The sequence below is a fragment of the Gopherus flavomarginatus genome, chromosome 5 (genome assembly GCF_025201925.1).
Source record: "Gopherus flavomarginatus isolate rGopFla2 chromosome 5, rGopFla2.mat.asm, whole genome shotgun sequence".
Lineage (NCBI taxonomy): Eukaryota > Metazoa > Chordata > Testudines > Testudinidae > Gopherus > Gopherus flavomarginatus.
Window position 1 is genome coordinate 138,267,483 of NC_066621.1, and position 17,837 is coordinate 138,285,319.

At 42.0% G+C, this 17,837-nt stretch overlaps 1 protein-coding gene across 4 annotated transcripts in view; it reads left to right on the forward strand.

The window, feature by feature from the left end:
- Positions 1-17,837, forward strand: part of DYNC1H1 (dynein cytoplasmic 1 heavy chain 1) — a 145,935-nt gene that overhangs the window by 14,664 nt on the left and 113,434 nt on the right. For 3 of the 4 annotated variants that reach the window (XM_050954073.1, XM_050954074.1, XM_050954072.1), the window contains exons 2-17: positions 3,079-3,166; positions 3,710-3,883; positions 4,102-4,357; positions 6,534-6,720; positions 6,928-7,199; positions 7,743-7,970; positions 8,514-9,590; positions 10,200-10,379; positions 11,012-11,161; positions 14,165-14,311; positions 14,486-14,626; positions 14,842-15,018; positions 15,140-15,250; positions 15,337-15,456; positions 15,768-16,007; positions 16,669-16,824. In XM_050954073.1, coding sequence (XP_050810030.1) covers positions 3,079-3,166; positions 3,710-3,883; positions 4,102-4,357; positions 6,534-6,720; positions 6,928-7,199; positions 7,743-7,970; positions 8,514-9,590; positions 10,200-10,379; positions 11,012-11,161; positions 14,165-14,311; positions 14,486-14,626; positions 14,842-15,018; positions 15,140-15,250; positions 15,337-15,456; positions 15,768-16,007; positions 16,669-16,824 — 3,704 coding nt within the window. The remainder of the gene's footprint in view (positions 1-3,078; positions 3,167-3,709; positions 3,884-4,101; positions 4,358-6,533; positions 6,721-6,927; positions 7,200-7,742; positions 7,971-8,513; positions 9,591-10,199; positions 10,380-11,011; positions 11,162-14,164; positions 14,312-14,485; positions 14,627-14,841; positions 15,019-15,139; positions 15,251-15,336; positions 15,457-15,767; positions 16,008-16,668; positions 16,825-17,837) is intronic. The other variant, XM_050954075.1, reaches the window with a different exon arrangement.

Consider the following 17,837-nt stretch of genomic DNA (forward strand, 5'->3'; position numbering starts at 1 on the left):
CAGTGACATTCAGTTAAAATAGAATAAATGTTTCAAAACCTGGCTTGTATACTTTTCTGTGTTAGGTATTTACATTGCATCTAGCCCTTCCCCCTTGTGTAGCATCTAGTAACTTTTTTTTATGCGTGAATTGCTCGTAGGGAGGAATATAAACTACATTAGTTTCAGATATGGGGCTGTAATAACAGATATCAAATTCTTTACGGTTAATTAGGTGGTCTAGTATGTCTATCCCCCGATCAAAGCTTTTTCGCAATAGTTTGCGTGGAGAAGTGGGGTGAGAGTGGGAAGTCAAAGTCCTTAAACAAAAAAAGCCAGTTATGTGCTAAATCCAGTTGCCCCATTTATGAGACACAGAGTATGTCTGTACTGTAATGCAATCTGCGGCAGTCTCAGAGCCCAAGTCATTTGTCTTGGGCTGCTGGACTAAAAATAGCAGTGTAAATGTTCATCTCAGGTAGGAGATTGGACTCTGGGACCCATGCCCCTCACAAGGCCTGTGCTCTAATGTCTACACTACAGTCTTTAACCTCCTCAGCCCAAGCCCCACAAGCTGTTCAGTGAGTTATTTTATTGTAATGTAGATGTACCTCTAGTGTACTTGGTTCCCAGTCTACCCCAGCATGTTCAAATATTGCAGGCACAGATTATTTTTTCTGTACACCATGTTACATCTAAGAGAGAGTGCTCTGAGAGCAGTCTGCGAACATTTTGATATTACTCATTCCTTTCTGTGATGGATACACTTCCTCACTCCTGACAGGATAAGTCTTTTTTGAGGACATTGCTCTACCTAAACTTCATCCAACAAATGTGCCTCGGGCCAAATGCGAAATTTGTTTGGCCCTGCTCCCCCGCCTCCATTCCCTAAAAACAGATCTCAAACAAGCCTTCAGCAGGAGTAGTGCTTCTTCACTAGCAGAAGAATCTCTTTAAGGAAGGGCAGAGGAGTCAAATGGCAAGCTGTTCCTCTGGAGCTTTTTTGTAATCAGAGCTTGAGCCATCTGATCGTTCACCTCAGGCTTGCAACAAGTCATGTTATCCTTGTGGGTGTTTGTGTTCATAAGTATTTTGTGATAGCATTTGGGTTGTAAATACCAGCAGTGAATTTTTTTTAGTTGGGATTGCATGTCTCTGAAATATATGGAGTGTCTGGATCAGGAATAGGTTTGATCTTTTGGGGTCTGCAGAGGACTGTTGTTCTCTCAGGATATATCTATTGTAATTAGACACCAGTGCCTGGCCTGTACCAGCTGACTGTGGCTAAAGGGCTCCTTTAGACATTAAGGCTCCAGCCTATGATGTGGGAGAGTCCCAGAGCTCAGTCTGACCAAGTCTGTCTGCTCCACAATTAAACAGTCCCTTCGCTCAGGCACAGGGGGCTTGGGTGATTTTTAGTTGTGGTGTAGACATACCCTGAAATGCTTTCTTTGTGTAGAGGAACCAGACAAAGGTCCACCTCTATATGGGAAGAGTAGTTTTGCTAAAATTGTAAATCTTGGTTTAAATACATCAAAAAGGAATCTATTCTACACTAATAGCCTAAACGGCAACTTTTAAAATACCACATTCTAGAAATGGATTTGTTAATATTTTTAAAACTGACCCACATGACTTTTATGGACGCTCTTGGTCAGCTTCAGCCACTAAAAATGTATAGCTTGACCACTCATGTTGAATTTAAAAAAGATGATTAAAAACACGCTGAAAAATATGTGCTGGAAATATAGTATTGATGAGCTCACTAGAGCTGTGCTGCCTATCAGCAGCACTTGTTGTAATAGACCTTACTTCTGGAAATATGCTGCTGGATTATCAGTGCTTTTTCACAACTAATAAAGGTATTTAACCTCCTTACTCCTGTAAGTGCAATGGGTGTACAGTTCTAGCACTTGTGCTTTAAGAAGTTAAAATGTTTAGCATTGACTTTTCTGCGGTGACTTGAAAATGTAAAGCGCCAGGTGCTGCTTACTGTCGCGTCTCAGAATAAGAGCCAGATTTCAGATCCCGAAGGTTCACCAGTTAATCTTCTCAAACATTGGTTTCAACTGGACATCAAGGGCAGCTACCACAATGGACTACTACTAGTCCATGGGCTTTAGGTGCTACAGTAAAACAAAATAAAACTCAGGTAGTTTCTTTTGGAGGCATTGGGAGAACAGGAGAATAATGCTGCTGTTCTTTCTCACTTGGGTGTGTCTTCCTCAGAGAGCTTTTTGCTGCATTGCAGTAATTTCACTGCAGAAGTGCCAGCATGCACAGCGATGACATCACCTTGTGACTCATTAGCTATGTTAGGGAACAGTCAATTTTCTCTTACATTTTGTACTTTTTAATCTCGTCTTTTCCTTAATATAATTATAAGTCTTTTTGAAAAATATCAAGACATATGATGAAAAGGAATTAAACTGATTTTGTGGCATGTTCTTGCAGGACTTTAAATGTATTGAGGTAACAGAACTTTATGTAGTTTTAAAAAGCCATAACTCAGGCTTTGTATTGTGGGAACACTCTGCAAATCTCTCTTGAAATCCACATATAAGGAGTTGACTTGTAATTTGCTTTCACTACAGCAGTTCATACAGGAGGCAGTCTAGAAAAAGAGGGACCAGTAATGGCCATGAAATAACTCATCTCCAGATAGAAGTTTTTATGGCTTTATTACTAGAGAAGTCATGCATTTCTGGGTTCTAAGTCATGGTTTATTACAAATAAAAATGTTTTATGTTTTATCTGATTCTGCTGACAACAAATGAAGTCATTCTGGGTATGATTTTAATTTAGTTGCCTTGGAAATGCTGATTAAAAATCAAAGACTGTACAATTCTCAAGCTAAGTAACAAGGCTTCATCAGTTTTCATCTTATCTGGTTATTATAGGTAGTATCTCAAACCCCTAAAAATACAACTTGAGCTGTATGGCACACAGTACTTTGTGTAAAGTTTCAAACGTAGATGAGAGATGGGTACAAATGAGCTCCTGCACAAGTAGGTGTGAGGTAGATGGGATGGGGAGGCATGGTTAATAGGCTTTTAAAAGTGTACTAGAAGTTTTTAATGTATCAAACTCTGTTTGCAGAGGACGTGGGTGATGAAGGAGAAGAGGAAAGAGAATTCATATCCTATAACATTAATACTGACATTCATTATGGGCTGAAGTCAAACAGGTGAGTGCAGTTTTACTGAAATCTGATATGAATGTTTTAGGACTAGGAAAAGCTAGTCCTATAATCCTTATGCTAACACACACAGTAATATGTAGAGTTTATATAGTGCTTTTGATGTTCAGAGTGCTCTACAAACATCTAGCTTCACAACAGCGCACTCTCTCACACGCTTGCATATTTCTCTTGTCATTGTCTAACCCTAGCATGCATTTGTCTCTGTGAAGCTAAAATGGATTAAAAGCAATCTTACAACAGAAAATGGTGTGCTTTCAATTACCATGATTATAGACTTGATTGCTTTGTTTTCTGTCAGTCTAAAATGAATGAATATAAAAACCTAATACATTCAGCTACTAATAATAGTTTTAAAGCATTAGCACAAGTTTTGCTCTAACACTTTCAAAAGTGTACCCAGTAAAGCACGACAGCATGTAATGTCAGATATACACCTCCTGATTTTGTGTTGTACCAGAGCTACTGTAATTTACTGTATTCTGGAATTAAATGTCTTATGGTTAACTAACTTGTTTCTTTGCTCCACAGTTTGGCATTCATTAAGCGTACACCAGTGATCGATGCAGACAAACCAGTGTCTTCCCAACTGAGAGTGCTTACTCTTAGTGAAGATTCTCCTTATGAAACATTGCATTCTTTCATTAGCAATGCTGTTGCTCCGTTTTTTAAGTCCTATATCAGAGAGTCTGGCAAAGCAGACAGGTAATTCTTTTAAATGCAAAGAATAAATTTTCAGTACTAATAAAAAAGGGTCAAAAAGGATGTGAGGTGAGATAAATAGGACTTGAAACACTTCATTTCCTGTTAAAATTAACTTAAAGCTGTTGGGGATTTAATTCGTTACATGAACACACGTGCATGCAATTTATGTATGCTGTTGGTCTAGCTTTTCATTGATGTTTTTCCCCCCCCCCCCACAGGGATGGTGATAAAATGGCTCCATCAGTTGAGAAAAAAATTGCAGAACTTGAAATGGGACTGCTGCACTTGCAGCAGAATATTGAAATTCCAGAGATCAGTTTGCCAATTCATCCAATTATTACTAATGTTACCAAGCAATGTTATGAGCGTGGAGAAAAGCCAAAGGTTACTGACTTTGGTGACAAAGTTGAGGACCCAACTTTTCTCAACCAGCTACAGTCTGGAGTTAACCGATGGATTAGAGAAATCCAAAAGGTAAAATTGCAGAACCAAATGTCAGACTACACGGTAGAAACTCCTGTGTCATTCTTTAAGGATGTGAAAACCTCCTCTTTTGCTGTTGGTCTCTTAACTCTATTGTAAAATCTTAGGGCCAGATTCTCAGCCAGAGTAAATTGAGCTACACCAGTGTGCAGTTGAGAACCTGGCTCACGTTCTTTGCCTTCAAGTAAATTGTTACTAATAAAATTCTGGGTAATTTTGCATCTTTCTATTCAGGTAGTAAAAGACCAAAATTAAAAAAAACCAAAAACAAAAAACACTTTAAAGGGACTGGTGCAGAAGGCTGGATACTGAGTAGAGCAGATCTGGGAAAATGTTACTAATATGTATAAAAGTTCTGTCCCGCAGTGGCTCCCATGCTTTGCTTTGGTGAAGGTGGCAGCTTACTTTGCATTGCCATAGTGTTACTCTAACAGTAATTCAACTCTGCTCCAAGTAAAGTTCTGAACCCATTGTGAAAAGATGAACAGTATCCTTAATGAATGTCACTGAATTGAGTTAAACCTTATTGAAGTAGTTTTAACATCTTTGTAGTTCATCATATTAAAAATGCAAATGTACTGTTGTGAGATTGCTTGGTACTACTTTAGCAGGAAGCCAAGTTTAATACAATGGATCTCCAAAGACCCTTCTGAAACAATGTGAAGCTTTAAGATTAAGGGGGTTTCCTTTACGAGGGGAGGAGTAATGTAATTCCTCTGGTTATCAACCCTTTGAAGCCACATCCCTGTCCCCCGATATAGTTCAAACCAGATTCTCGAGAGACTAGTAAAGAGAAGACCTCTTGGATGAATAGCATGAGTTCAGACTCACCCGGGATAACTTCCTGATCCAGCTGGCGGATTGGACCTCGCGTCGAAGGAGGCCCCCAGTCCTTAGGGAAGGCTTGGAAGGACTTGCTTACTGAGTCCCCAAGAGGTTGCGTGCTGGTTCTGAGAGAAGCTGTGATGAGCTGATAACCAGAAGGACTCCCCTATGTTGTGCAGGGATTGAAGGACTGCTTCTAACAGTCTGTGTTAGGGCTTAGGTTCCTCATAAGCCTCCTCTGGAGTACTTAGTAAGGCCTTGACTTTCCAGCAAGGCCCCTTTGGCCGTCCCCTCTTTCTGGAACAAGCTGTAGGGCTTCCAGCATATCTACTCTCCCCTCTCACAGGAGAAGCAGAATCCGAGCCATGCTTTGTTTCACTTCTCCCCTTCTGTTACAGGAGTAATGATGCGCCACTCTTCCTCCAAAGGAGCCACTGACTCCCTCGCCTGAGGTGGCTCTCTTCTCTGGACATAATATCTATCTGCCAAGGGGGAGTGGGGCTTTTTCAAGTTGTGGTGAAGATAAATTTTGGAGAGGCTACTGTACAGTGACGCTTAGTTAACTTGAAATATATCTATCAAGTCTTGAATTTTTAGTGCTAGAAATAATTTGTGGATGGATGCTATAGTTGAGACAAACATGAGCAAAGCTGACTGCTCTATCCTTAATATATTGCAAACTTATACCTTAAGGTTTCATAGGATGCACGCATAGCACGTGGTGCAACATACACAGGCATAATCTAAAGAAGGATGAAATACTGGATTTTTACTTTTTCATGGCCAAATTCTCATCCTTTGCCTCAGTGTATTCATGCAGGAACAGTGAGGTCACAGCTTCCTTCTTTCATTTCGTTGCCAGCTCCTGCAATCATTGGACTCTGGGACTGATTTAGTATACCCAGCAGGTTCCCAGCGAGCATGGCTTATGTGAGAGTTTGGTCAGTGCCCTTCTGCATAACTGTCTAAATGAGTTCAGCCTACCTCAAGTATATACAGGGTCACTTCCACTTGGCAGCTTTGTACCTTCTCCACTGTACCTCCAGAAGTCTAAAAAAATATTTGCTCACCTGTGACACTTTAATTGGGCTCTTCTTTTATCCTAGGAACATTTTGTAACTTACAGCTTTTGTGTACAGCTACTGCCTGTAACGTCCACTATTACAGTTCTTGGTGAATTGCTTGCAGTGGGCTAGTGTAGACTGGATCCTTCCATTTTGTCATGTTGAACTAGTAAAGTTGTGTGGAGGCAGTTAATTGTTTAAGGTAGGTTTGTACTTCTATTAATAAACAGTTACACAACAAAAGCATGTCACTGCAACATTTCATTTATGTCGTTAAGGTGACCAAACTGGATCGAGATCCTGCCTCAGGCACAGCTTTACAGGAAATTAGTTTCTGGCTGAACTTGGAACGTGCTCTGTACCGTATTCAGGAGAAGCGTGAAAGCCCAGAAGTCCTCCTGACGCTAGATATCTTGAAACATGGCAAACGTTTTCATGCTACTGTCAGTTTTGACACGGACACAGGTAAGAAATTGCAATGTGCTGTAGATTTATGAGCAGTTTCTGTGAAAGTTTAGCTCTTGTGATAGAATTATGCTAGTTAAACGTTAACATCACAATCAAAAAGCTTCACCTTCTATGAAGTGAAAACTGTTGTCCTTCTTTCAACTGGGCAGATGGAATTGACGCAATGAGATCAATTAAATTTTAACTCTCTTGTATTGTATTTAGGCCTAAAACAGGCATTGGAAACTGTAAATGACTACAATCCACTGATGAAAGACTTTCCTTTGAATGACTTATTGTCTGCTACTGAACTGGACAAAATAAGACAGGCACTTGTGGCAATATTCACCCATCTGAGAAAAATCAGAAATACAAAGTACCCCATTCAAAGGGCACTGCGTCTAGTGGAAGCCATTTCAAGAGACCTGAGTTCTCAGCTACTTAAAGTATTGGGAACCAGAAAACTGATGCATGTTGCCTATGAAGAGTTTGAAAAGGTATGTCTAGGGCAGGGGTGGCCAACCTGAGTCTGAGGAGCCAGAATTTACCAATGTACATTGCGAAAGAGCCACAGTAATATGTCAGCAGCCCAACATCAACTCCCCCCGCCTGCTCTGAGCACCTTGCAAACACTAGCAGTCCTGCCAGTCGGTGCTTCCCCACACCTCCGGATCTGCTGTTTCGGTGTGCAGGAGGCTGTTGGGGGAGGGGGGGGGGAAGAGACGAGGGCACTCCAGGCTCAGAGGAGGGGACGGGAAGGGGTGGAGTGGGGCAGGGCCTATGGTAGAGCCAGGGGTTGAGCAGTGAGCACTCCCCAGCACATTGGGGATGGAGCTACAGGTGCCAACTTTCCAGAGTCAGTGCCTATACAATGAGCCACATATTCTCTTTTGAAGGAGCCACATGTGGCTCTGGAGCCACAGATTGGCCGCTCCTGGTTTAGAGTGTCAAATGTAGTAATAGCTAACGTAACACACTGAATGCAGATATAAGAGCATGTCGTTTGAGAGTCAAAGAAGTTTACATTCTTAAACTTTCAGGTTATGGTTGCATGTTTTGAAGTCTTCCAAACTTGGGATGATGAGTATGAGAAACTACAAGTGTTGCTGAGAGACATTGTGAAGAGAAAGAGAGAAGAGAATTTGAAGATGGTGTGGCGTATCAATCCTGCTCACAGGAAACTGCAAGCTCGTCTTGATCAAATGAGGAAGTTCAGGCGCCAGCATGAACAGCTGAGAGCAGTTATTGTGAGAGTCCTAAGACCTCAGGTAGTGTTCCACTCCTTTCTAATTAGGGTAACTGCCTATACATCTGGTAAAGATATAGCAGTTTCCCATTTCTTTATCATTTCATCCACTTTTTGCTAGTAATAAGGCTAAAGTGTACAGACTTAAATCCATGAACAAAAGCACTCTAATTCTGGCTTGTTTTTCCATGTGATGGGGGAAAAAATGGATACTGCATACAATAACTTGCTTTGAGTTTGGATTGTTTGGGTTTTTTTTTTTTTTGAATCTGGCAAATAACCGCAGCACAAGTTTAAAGTGGAAAATCTCTTATTATTGCTAAACATTGTGCAGTATAAGGTATACTCTCCTCGTCTCATTTGCAGACTAATACCCTACAAAAACCATATTACCACTGTTAGGTTCCAAAGGATTTAGTCAACTGTAAGTACGGTGCAAAAAATTAATTGCATATGTCTTTTTAGTGTGTACACAAAATGCATAACTCTCAACATGTATAGGACACAAAGAAACCATAGATCAGTAAGTCTTGTAGAGTTAACTAATCTATGTGACTTCATGCAGGTCACTGCTGTTGCTCAGCAGAATCAAGGAGATGTACCTGAACCCCAGGATATGAAGGTAGCAGAAGTCCTTTTTGATGCTGCAGATGCTAATGCTATTGAAGAAGTAAATCTTGCTTATGAGAATGTTAAAGAAGTAGATGGCTTAGATGTTTCCAAAGAAGGTACGGAAGCTTGGGAGGCGGCAATGAAACGGTATGATGAAAGAATTGATAGGGTTGAAACAAGAATAACTGCTCGTCTACGAGACCAGCTTGGCACAGCAAAGAATGCTAATGAAATGTTCAGGATCTTCTCCAGATTCAATGCTTTGTTTGTCAGACCTCACATTCGGGGTGCTATTCGTGAATATCAAACACAATTGATCCAGCGTGTAAAAGATGATATCGAGTCTCTTCATGACAAATTCAAGGTCCAATATCCACAAAGTCAGGCTTGCAAAATGAGTCATGTTCGTGACTTACCTCCTGTGTCTGGGTCTATAATCTGGGCCAAACAGATTGATCGACAGCTCACAGCCTACATGAAGCGTGTTGAAGATGTGCTTGGCAAAGGTTGGGAGAACCATGTTGAAGGCCAGAAGCTGAAGCAAGATGGAGACAGCTTCCGTATGAAGCTCAACACTCAAGAAATATTTGATGACTGGGCAAGGAAGGTTCAGCAGCGCAACCTTGGTGTGTGTGGCCGTATCTTCACTATTGAAAGCACTCGTGTTAGAGGCCGAACTGGAAATGTCCTCAAACTGAAAGTCAACTTTCTCCCAGAAATAATTACACTCTCCAAAGAAGTCCGCAACCTTAAGTGGTTTGGATTCCGTGTTCCACTTGCAATTGTCAACAAAGCTCACCAAGCAAATCAACTCTATCCTTTTGCTATTTCTCTGATTGAAAGTGTCCGTACGTATGAACGGACCTGTGAGAAGGTGGAAGAGCGTAACACTATTTCTCTGCTGGTAGCCGGTCTAAAGAAGGAAGTGCAGGCTTTGATTGGAGAAGGTATCGCCCTGGTGTGGGAGTCATACAAACTTGACCCCTATGTACAACGCCTAGCAGAGACTGTCTTCAGCTTCCAAGAAAAGGTTTGTACTGCTCATTATGCTCTTCTTTCCAAGTGAGAGACTGCACATATTGGTGGCGTAGTTTTGCATTGTATACTATTCAGGACAACAGCTGTCGTCTTGGAAAATCTAACTGTGTGGAATCTAAGCAATAGTTGCATAATGTCTTATGGTATTGAAGTCACTTACCAGAGAAACAATTGACAAGATGTATGCTCTCAGATTATTACCTCGTAATGTGGCAAATGTTCTCTTTTGGGGGTTGGTAGAGAAACCATATCTTATCAACAATGCTAAATTAGTAAAGTAGCTACTGAAACTCTTCAGTGATTATAACATGAACACACTTCTTATTAATGCTTTATATTCTAATATAGCATCAGTTACCTTTTTAAAACCCTGCATGCATGTTTCTTAGTATCTCCCTTTTCGATTAAGGGAATTAGCCAAATTCTGACATCTCCATTATCAGGCAAGTTCTCAGACTTCAGTAAGTTTCAGTGAATGAAAATAGAGTAATGACTCGCCCCCTCCCAAGAATGGATGTAGCTCTGTTTGTGAGAGAGGGATCACTTCCATCGACATGGCAGACTGGTATCAGCAAAGTACTAAAATTAAATTTTCCCATAGGTGGATGATCTGCTCATTATTGAAGAAAAAATAGACCTGGAAGTTCGATCCTTGGAAACCTGCATGTATGATCATAAGACTTTTTCAGAAATCTTGAACAGAGTTCAAAAAGCTGTGGATGACTTGAATCTTCATTCCTATTCCAATTTGCCCATCTGGGTCAATAAGTTGGATATGGAGGTAGGTCCTTCACTCAAAGTGAACAGTCTTCAAAGTGTTAAGTGGCAAAGTAATTTGTCACTAACAACGTGGTCTACCAGTCTCAAGTGACCTAGAGTGAGAATTTCCAATCTATTTGCCAGTTCCTTGAATATCTCTTCCAAATGCCCTTTAGGACATCTGGCAGGCTCTTAGGCAGACAGATAAAAGTGCTTAGCTACTGATGACTGGAATTAATGGAGACTTGCTAGGTCTTCAGCTGACAGGATAATAGCTAAAGGCTTAATTGGTGGTTGAATGTGACAGGATAGGGAACAGGTTTTCAGATGTGGGTGAACATGAGCACCTTAATATGGACAATAGTAATCATAATGCTAAGATGAAGTTGTCTGTTTTAGGACAACATGGCAGTAAATCTGATATTTAGGTCCTCTTAAACGTAAATTTTAAATACTCTAAACTGTAGTCTAACATGTTGACTTAAACTTCCTTTGCTTTAGAAGTGTTTGTTTAAAAAAAAAAAAAAATTTAAGAGTCCTGCTGTATCTGAAAGTTTCAGGGATTTCTTGACAATGGGAGAGACCACATGATGTAAGTGTCTTTCTGCCAGTTTTCTTTGTATTTGTTTTCAATATGGCTTCTTTGTCCGTTAGATTGAACGAATACTAGGAGTTCGTCTACAGGCTGGGCTGAGAGCTTGGACCCAAGTTCTCCTTGGACAAGCTGATGATAAAGCAGAAGTTGACATGGATACAGATGCGCCTCAAGTCAGTCACAAGCCTGGAGGGGAGCCTAAGATCAAAGTAAGTTATATTTGACTGTTACTCATTATGCTTTTTGTTAAAATTGAGAATACAGAACCTTGATTAGAAATAAAAATACTCTTGTGGTAAATACTTCTAGTTATGGTCCTGATTTGTATTTCCCTGGGGGTTATATGCACATGCCATGCATGAGAAGCTGGACTTTTTGAAAGTTAGTCCACACATACGCCCTTGCTTCGCTGAAGTCAAGAGAACTTTTGGTACCAAGGGAGTTCGCCTTTCTACATTACTTTCCTCTTTTAGGTCATGTTCTTGCCCATTCCCCTACGGCTCCTGTGGATCCACCAGTTCTGAGGGCACCACCATTCAAACTGGGCTTTGATTTTTTTTTGGCTTTGAGGACTTGGAGTGCACGATCTGCCCTTCCCATAACTCAGTGTTGGCAGGTGCTCTTCTTAGTCCAACTCTGACAGTACCGCTGGAACCAGATCAGTTCCTTTCATCATCTCCAGATGCTGTAGTGTCTGCATCTCCCTTATGACTACTGTGAGTGCCAAGAACTGTTACCTACAGTGGCTAATACCCTCCACATTCCACTGTACAGAACAAATAGCACCAGCACCAGCTGGGTGATATCTTACACGCCTTGTTACTTAACAAGCAGTGCTGCTTTTCTTCAACTGGCCTGGACTGTTTAGCACACTCCAGCCACTTGCTTACCTGCCCCTCAAGACAGATTTCCCTCAGACTCCAGAGCTGCCCCATGATCACTGGGTATCTATGCACCAGCAACCAAGTGCAAGTCTTACTCAGCCTAGAAGTAGACTCTCTCCTGCAAAGGGAAGTGAGAGAACCTGTTCCTATGACCTATCATGGTGCAGGGTTCTATTCCACCTATTTTCTAGTCCCCAAGAGGGGCATGTGGAGACCTGTCTTAGACCTCCATCTCAACCGCTTCATACACAAGCCAGAGTTTCATATAGTCACCGTCACAGCCATCATTCATTTGTTAGAAAGAGGAATTTGGTTTACAGCTTTGGATATGCAAGATGCTTACTTCCACATGGATATCCATCCTATGTACAGACGTTTCCTCAGATTCAAGGTTCTACCTTTTGGACTCACCACTGCTTCAGAAGTTTTCACCAAAGTTTTTTTTTTTCTGAGGAGCGGTGGATCACCTCCACCGCCAAGAGGGCTTTATATTCCCTTCACGATTTGATCGTGCTGCTAGCAGCCAAAGGGGAGGGTCATTCCTAGACCTCCATGCTGCTTACACTTCACTCCTCCCTGATGTGAGTGTAAACATGAAAAAATCAGTTGGATCCCACACAGTCTCTAGAATTCACTGGGGCCTGTATCAGTGCAATATCAGCACGTGCCCACCTCCCGGAGAACCTATTCCAGGCCATACAAGACCTGACTTCCACAGTAATTTCCAGTCCTTCTCTTCTGACCAGGACATGCCTTTCTTTTCTTGATCATATGGTGACTTGTACATCGCCTCCCATGCCAACAGCAAATGCACCCAATATTCCTCTGGGAAAGTGAAGGGCTCTGTGACTTTTTCCCAAGGTGATGCCCTAGTCCTCTGCAGGTTGGATCAGATCAGTTATGCCTTTCCTCCCCAGAGCTTCTGCCATGTGTCCTACATGAGATCAGATGGGAGAGAATGACGGTCACTCTGGCCTCTTCCAGCCTTGCCAGTTCTGGTTTCCCTTCTTCTCCACATGTCAGCGTATCCCCCTACTTCCGTGGCCAGCTTTTCCAGAACTCCTCAAATGACATGGCTGCAGGACCCAGCATCCCATTCCAGAGACTTTTCACATCCGAGCTTGTATTTTGGTTGGGCATCTTCACTAGAGCATGAATGTTCATCGGCAGTATAAGACATACTCATGAAGAGCAGAGAAGAGTCCACAAGGCAGTCCTATAGGGCCAAGTGGAAGTGTTTCACCTCCTGGACCTGACAGAGGGGTCTTGCTCCTGAAGTTGTGGACATCCCTCTTCTTAAGGACTATCTTCTCTCCCTGCAGACGTCAGGCCTCACTCTCAACTTCATCAAGGTGCACATAACTGCTATCAGTGCTTTTCACCCTCCTATGGAGGGGGCACTCTCTTTACTCACCCTTGACTACCAGGTTTTGGAAGGACCTCCAATGGAGTTATCCTCCCCTTCAATCCATTGCTTCCCCCAATGAGACATCAACCTTCTCCTCACAGTGTTGACAAAATTTCCCTTTGAATCTCTGGCCACCTCCTTCCTGTCTCTCCTCTCTATGAAGGTCACTTTCTTGGTAGCTATTACTTCTGGGTTGGAGAACTGAGGGTCATGGTGACAGACCTCTCCTCCTTCTCCATGTTCTGTAAGGACAATGTTTCCCTGTGCTTGCACCCCAAGTTTCTGCCAAAGGTTGTATCCCATTTTCATCTCAACCAACCCATACACTTACCTGCTTTCTTTCTGAAACCTCACACCTCAGTGGAGGAATGGTGCTGTCACTCCCTTGATGTCAGCTGGGCCCTGGCCTTCTACCTTCAGAGGAAGAGATGATTCAGTAAGTCCCGTAGACATTCTGTCACTATAGCAGGAAGGATTAAAAGGCAAGCGATCTCCATTCAGCAGATTCCTAAGTGGGTTTGGGGGTGCATTAACACTATCAGTTATCTGAACTGTCCCCATTCCTTGGGGTACAAGCCCACTCCCAAGAGTGCAAGCATCAACTACAACTGTGCTTCATGATGTACCAGTTACGGACATATGTATGGCGGTCCTGTGGAGTTAGATACGTACCTCTCTTCCCATTATGGCTTAGTGCAAGACTCTGCGCTGGATGCCTTGCTTGGTGTGGCTGTGCTCCATTTCACAGGTCCATCTTCCTCGCACCCTGCTTGTTAATAACCTTCAATAGAATACAATAGGAACTATCACTCCAAAGAATAGGTCGCAGGCTTTGTCTAAAATGTATTTTGTGTTTATCTTGCCTTGCCAGCTCTTATTTAGCAAAATGGAAACTGAATGGTGTCTTTCTATGCCTGTAGAATGTTGTACATGAACTGAGGATAACCAACCAGGTGATCTATTTGAATCCACCAATTGAAGAGTGCAGATATAAACTCTATCAAGAAATGTTTTCCTGGAAAATGGTAATACTATCCCTACCCAGAATTCAAAGTCAAAGATACCAGGTAAGCATAATAAATGTATTTATAAATCTAAGATGGCTCTAACTGTTGCATTGCAGTTGTATACAGATCATGTAATCTTTAATAGTTATGAATGCCAGTTTTCATTTTCAAAAATTGCTCTATGTATTCTGAACTCAATATATGCAACTTGTGTTCAATTCTGTCTCTTGTCAGGTGGGTGTACACTATGAGTTGTCTGAGGAAGAGAAGTTCTATCGGAATGCCTTAACACGGATGCCCGATGGTCCTGTAGCGCTGGAAGAGTCTTATTCGGCTGTTATGGGCATTGTGACAGAAGTTGAACAGTATGTTAAGGTAGGATATGAATTCTGATTTTTCAGTTTGAAACTGTAAAATAATACATTTGATGGGAGTTACTTTTGATTAAAGATATAGAAGAGCTCTTCTAAATCCAACAATATTACCTGTTTTCTATAATCCCCATTAATTCAGTTACATAAATAAGGAACGTATCTACATTCTGAAAATTCACTGTTACATGGAGGTTTTTTAAATGTACTTATTAATAGGTGTGGCTGCAGTACCAGTGCTTATGGGATATGCAAGCAGAAAACATATACAACCGTCTTGGAGAAGACTTAAATAAGTGGCAAGCCCTCTTAGTTCAGATAAGGAAGGCTAGAGGAACCTTTGACAATGCAGAAACCAGGAAGGAATTTGGACCTGTTATCATAGACTATGGGAAGGTAAGAACCTGAAACTTTCATGCATCTTGTAAAAGTAACTTGCAGAACTAAAATTTCAGAATGGGCTTGTGGAGGATAAAATGAGACTTCATAACTAATAGTAATACTTCCTTGATTGTAGGTACAATCTAAGGTGAACTTGAAATATGACTCTTGGCATAAGGAAGTTCTCAGTAAATTTGGCCAAATGCTAGGTCAGAACATGACGGAGTTCCACTCTCAGATTTCTAAGGTAAGAATAGTCCAAATAATGATTCCTTATTACGGATCAACTTACTACATCCACCTTTAAAATACTGTTTTTTTTCTCTCCAACAGTCCCGTCAAGAGTTAGAGCAGCATTCAGTGGACACTGCTAGCACATCAGATGCAGTGACATTCATCACATATGTACAATCCCTGAAACGTAAAATCAAGCAGTTTGAGAAACAAGTTGAGGTAATTTGTCGCTTATTATCTTGTTTCTGGAAATCTTTAAAGGCTTTTTTACAGTGAGGGGACAATTGATCATGACCAGTCTAAGCCTGCTAAGAGAAACCCTGCTTCTAATTTCCTGTCCTAATACTCTTCTAGATAAACACTTTCAAACCAAGATTCTATAGTGAGCCTTACTGAGTTACTTTATACTTCTGAGGGTTTTTTAGGCTGATCTATTGCTGACTTCTGGTTATCTGAATTTCTAACTGAACTGCTAGATAACAGAGAAATTAAAGTAGGTTACCTTCTAACAATGGTTGTGTGGATTGTAGCTTTACCGCAATGGTCAGCGCTTGCTAGAGAAACAGAGGTTCCAGTTCCCTTCCTCCTGGTTATACATTGACAACATTGAAGGAGAGTGGGGTGCTTTCAATGACATAATGCGTCGCAAGGATTCTGCCATTCAGCAACAAGTGGCAAACTTGCAAATGAAGATAGTTCAGGAGGATCGAGCAGTGGAGAGCCGTACAACTGACCTGCTGACTGACTGGGAGAAAACCAAGCCTGTGACAGTGAGTGGTTTGTTTTTTTTCAGGTCTCTCTCTTTTTTTTTTTTTTGCTGAACTCACTATAGAAAGTTTGCCTCCCCTTCAGTCTATTTCAGGGTTTACTGAACCTGTTACAGGATGCTTAGTTGTTGCCTTTACCAATTTTTTGATGCAGAAATGTGAATCCTCTCTAGAGGGTTTCCTACTGACTTGGCAGAAAGTGTACCTTGTCTGTTGCTTTTGGTTTAAAATTCCATCACTTTCCCTGACATAACTTGCATTTTAAAACAGAGACACCTCTTTTGTAACTTGAGTTTTTTAGAAGTTAACTAGCAATAAGGAGTGTATACTTTATAGAGCATTGGGTGAGAGGAAGAACCTTGTTGAGCCTGTGTCCTAAAATAAGTGTTACTAGCTAGTGTCAGCAGAAAAAGGTGTTTGTGTTTTTTGTTGTTGTTCTTTTTTTTTTTTAGCAAAGAAGATTCTTTAGACGCTTACCCAGGCAAGGGATCAGTAACTCTCATACCCAGAGTTAAAGGTCTGCCAGGAAACTGAAAATTCCTTAAAGCAGAAGAGATGGCATGGTGTCTGATGCCAATCAGAAGTAGTTTCTGCACAGATTTTAAGTGCTAAACCCTAACTCTTAACATCTGTGCCATGTTGTCCTTCATGTGGTTCTTTCTAGGGAAACTTGCGTCCAGAGGAGGCTCTTCAAGCACTTACCATTTACGAAGGGAAATTTGGTAGGTTGAAAGATGATCGTGAGAAATGTGCAAAGGCCAAAGAAGCTCTTGAGCTAACAGATACAGGACTACTCAGCGGCAGTGAAGAACGTGTGCAGGTACAAACTCTCTTCTAAAAATCCATGAATTTTGGTGCTGTAAACGGTTCTGGACAGAAGACTTCTTGTAGGCAGAAGTCCTTCAATTCATTCATAGAGAAGGCACAGCAGTCGGTGGTTCTCCCTTCACGCTGCCCTATCACTATGCCCTAACCTTAACTAGGATGGTCCAATTTTAGGGGTGAGTAATTCAGTCTCAGTACCCATTCAGCCCTTGGCTTTTCCACTGGGACTGCAACTACAGACACTTGACGGCAGCTTTATAAGATGTAGAAATCTGGTCATTTAACTAACTAGTGATGAGACTAAGGGCTTGTCTATGTGACGAGTAGCTTCTATTTCAGCAGTTCTCAAGCTTCTGAAACCCAAGGACTCCCATTTTGATGGAGAAAAAATTTAGGGACCTCCAAATCCACCCCACTCTACCTCTTCTCTCCATCACTCATGCTTCTGCACCCTCATTCACTTTCACCAGGCTGGAGCAAATGGTTGGGGTGCAGGAAAGAGTGTGGGCTCTTCTAGGAAGTTTGGGTGTAGGAGGGGGTACAGGATGCAGGCTCTGAGAGGGAGTGTGATTGCAGGTTCTGGGTTGGGGCAGGAAGTTGAGGTGCAGGAGGGGTTGAGGGGTGCAGGTTCCAGCCTGGGGGTGCTTACCTCAGGCAACCCCCAAAAGCAACCAGCAAATCTGTCTCTGGCAGCAGCTCCAAGGCGGGAAGGCCAAGGGGGGTCTCTGTGCGCTGCCCCTGCCTGCAGGCACTGCCCCTGCAGCTCCCACTGGCTGCAGTTCCCAGCCAATGGGAGCTGCAGAGTCAGCTGTCAGGGTCAGGGCAAGGCATGGAGACCTTCTCTTCTGTGCCACTGGACTTCCACAGCCTACAGTTTCAGAAATGCTGTTATAAATCATATTATGCTAAGGCACGCTCCGGGACTTTCACTGCACTGTAGCAGCGTCCGCATGAGATGTTACCGCAAGGCAAGTTTGCTATACTGTAGGGGTTCGCTCTTGTGTGCTG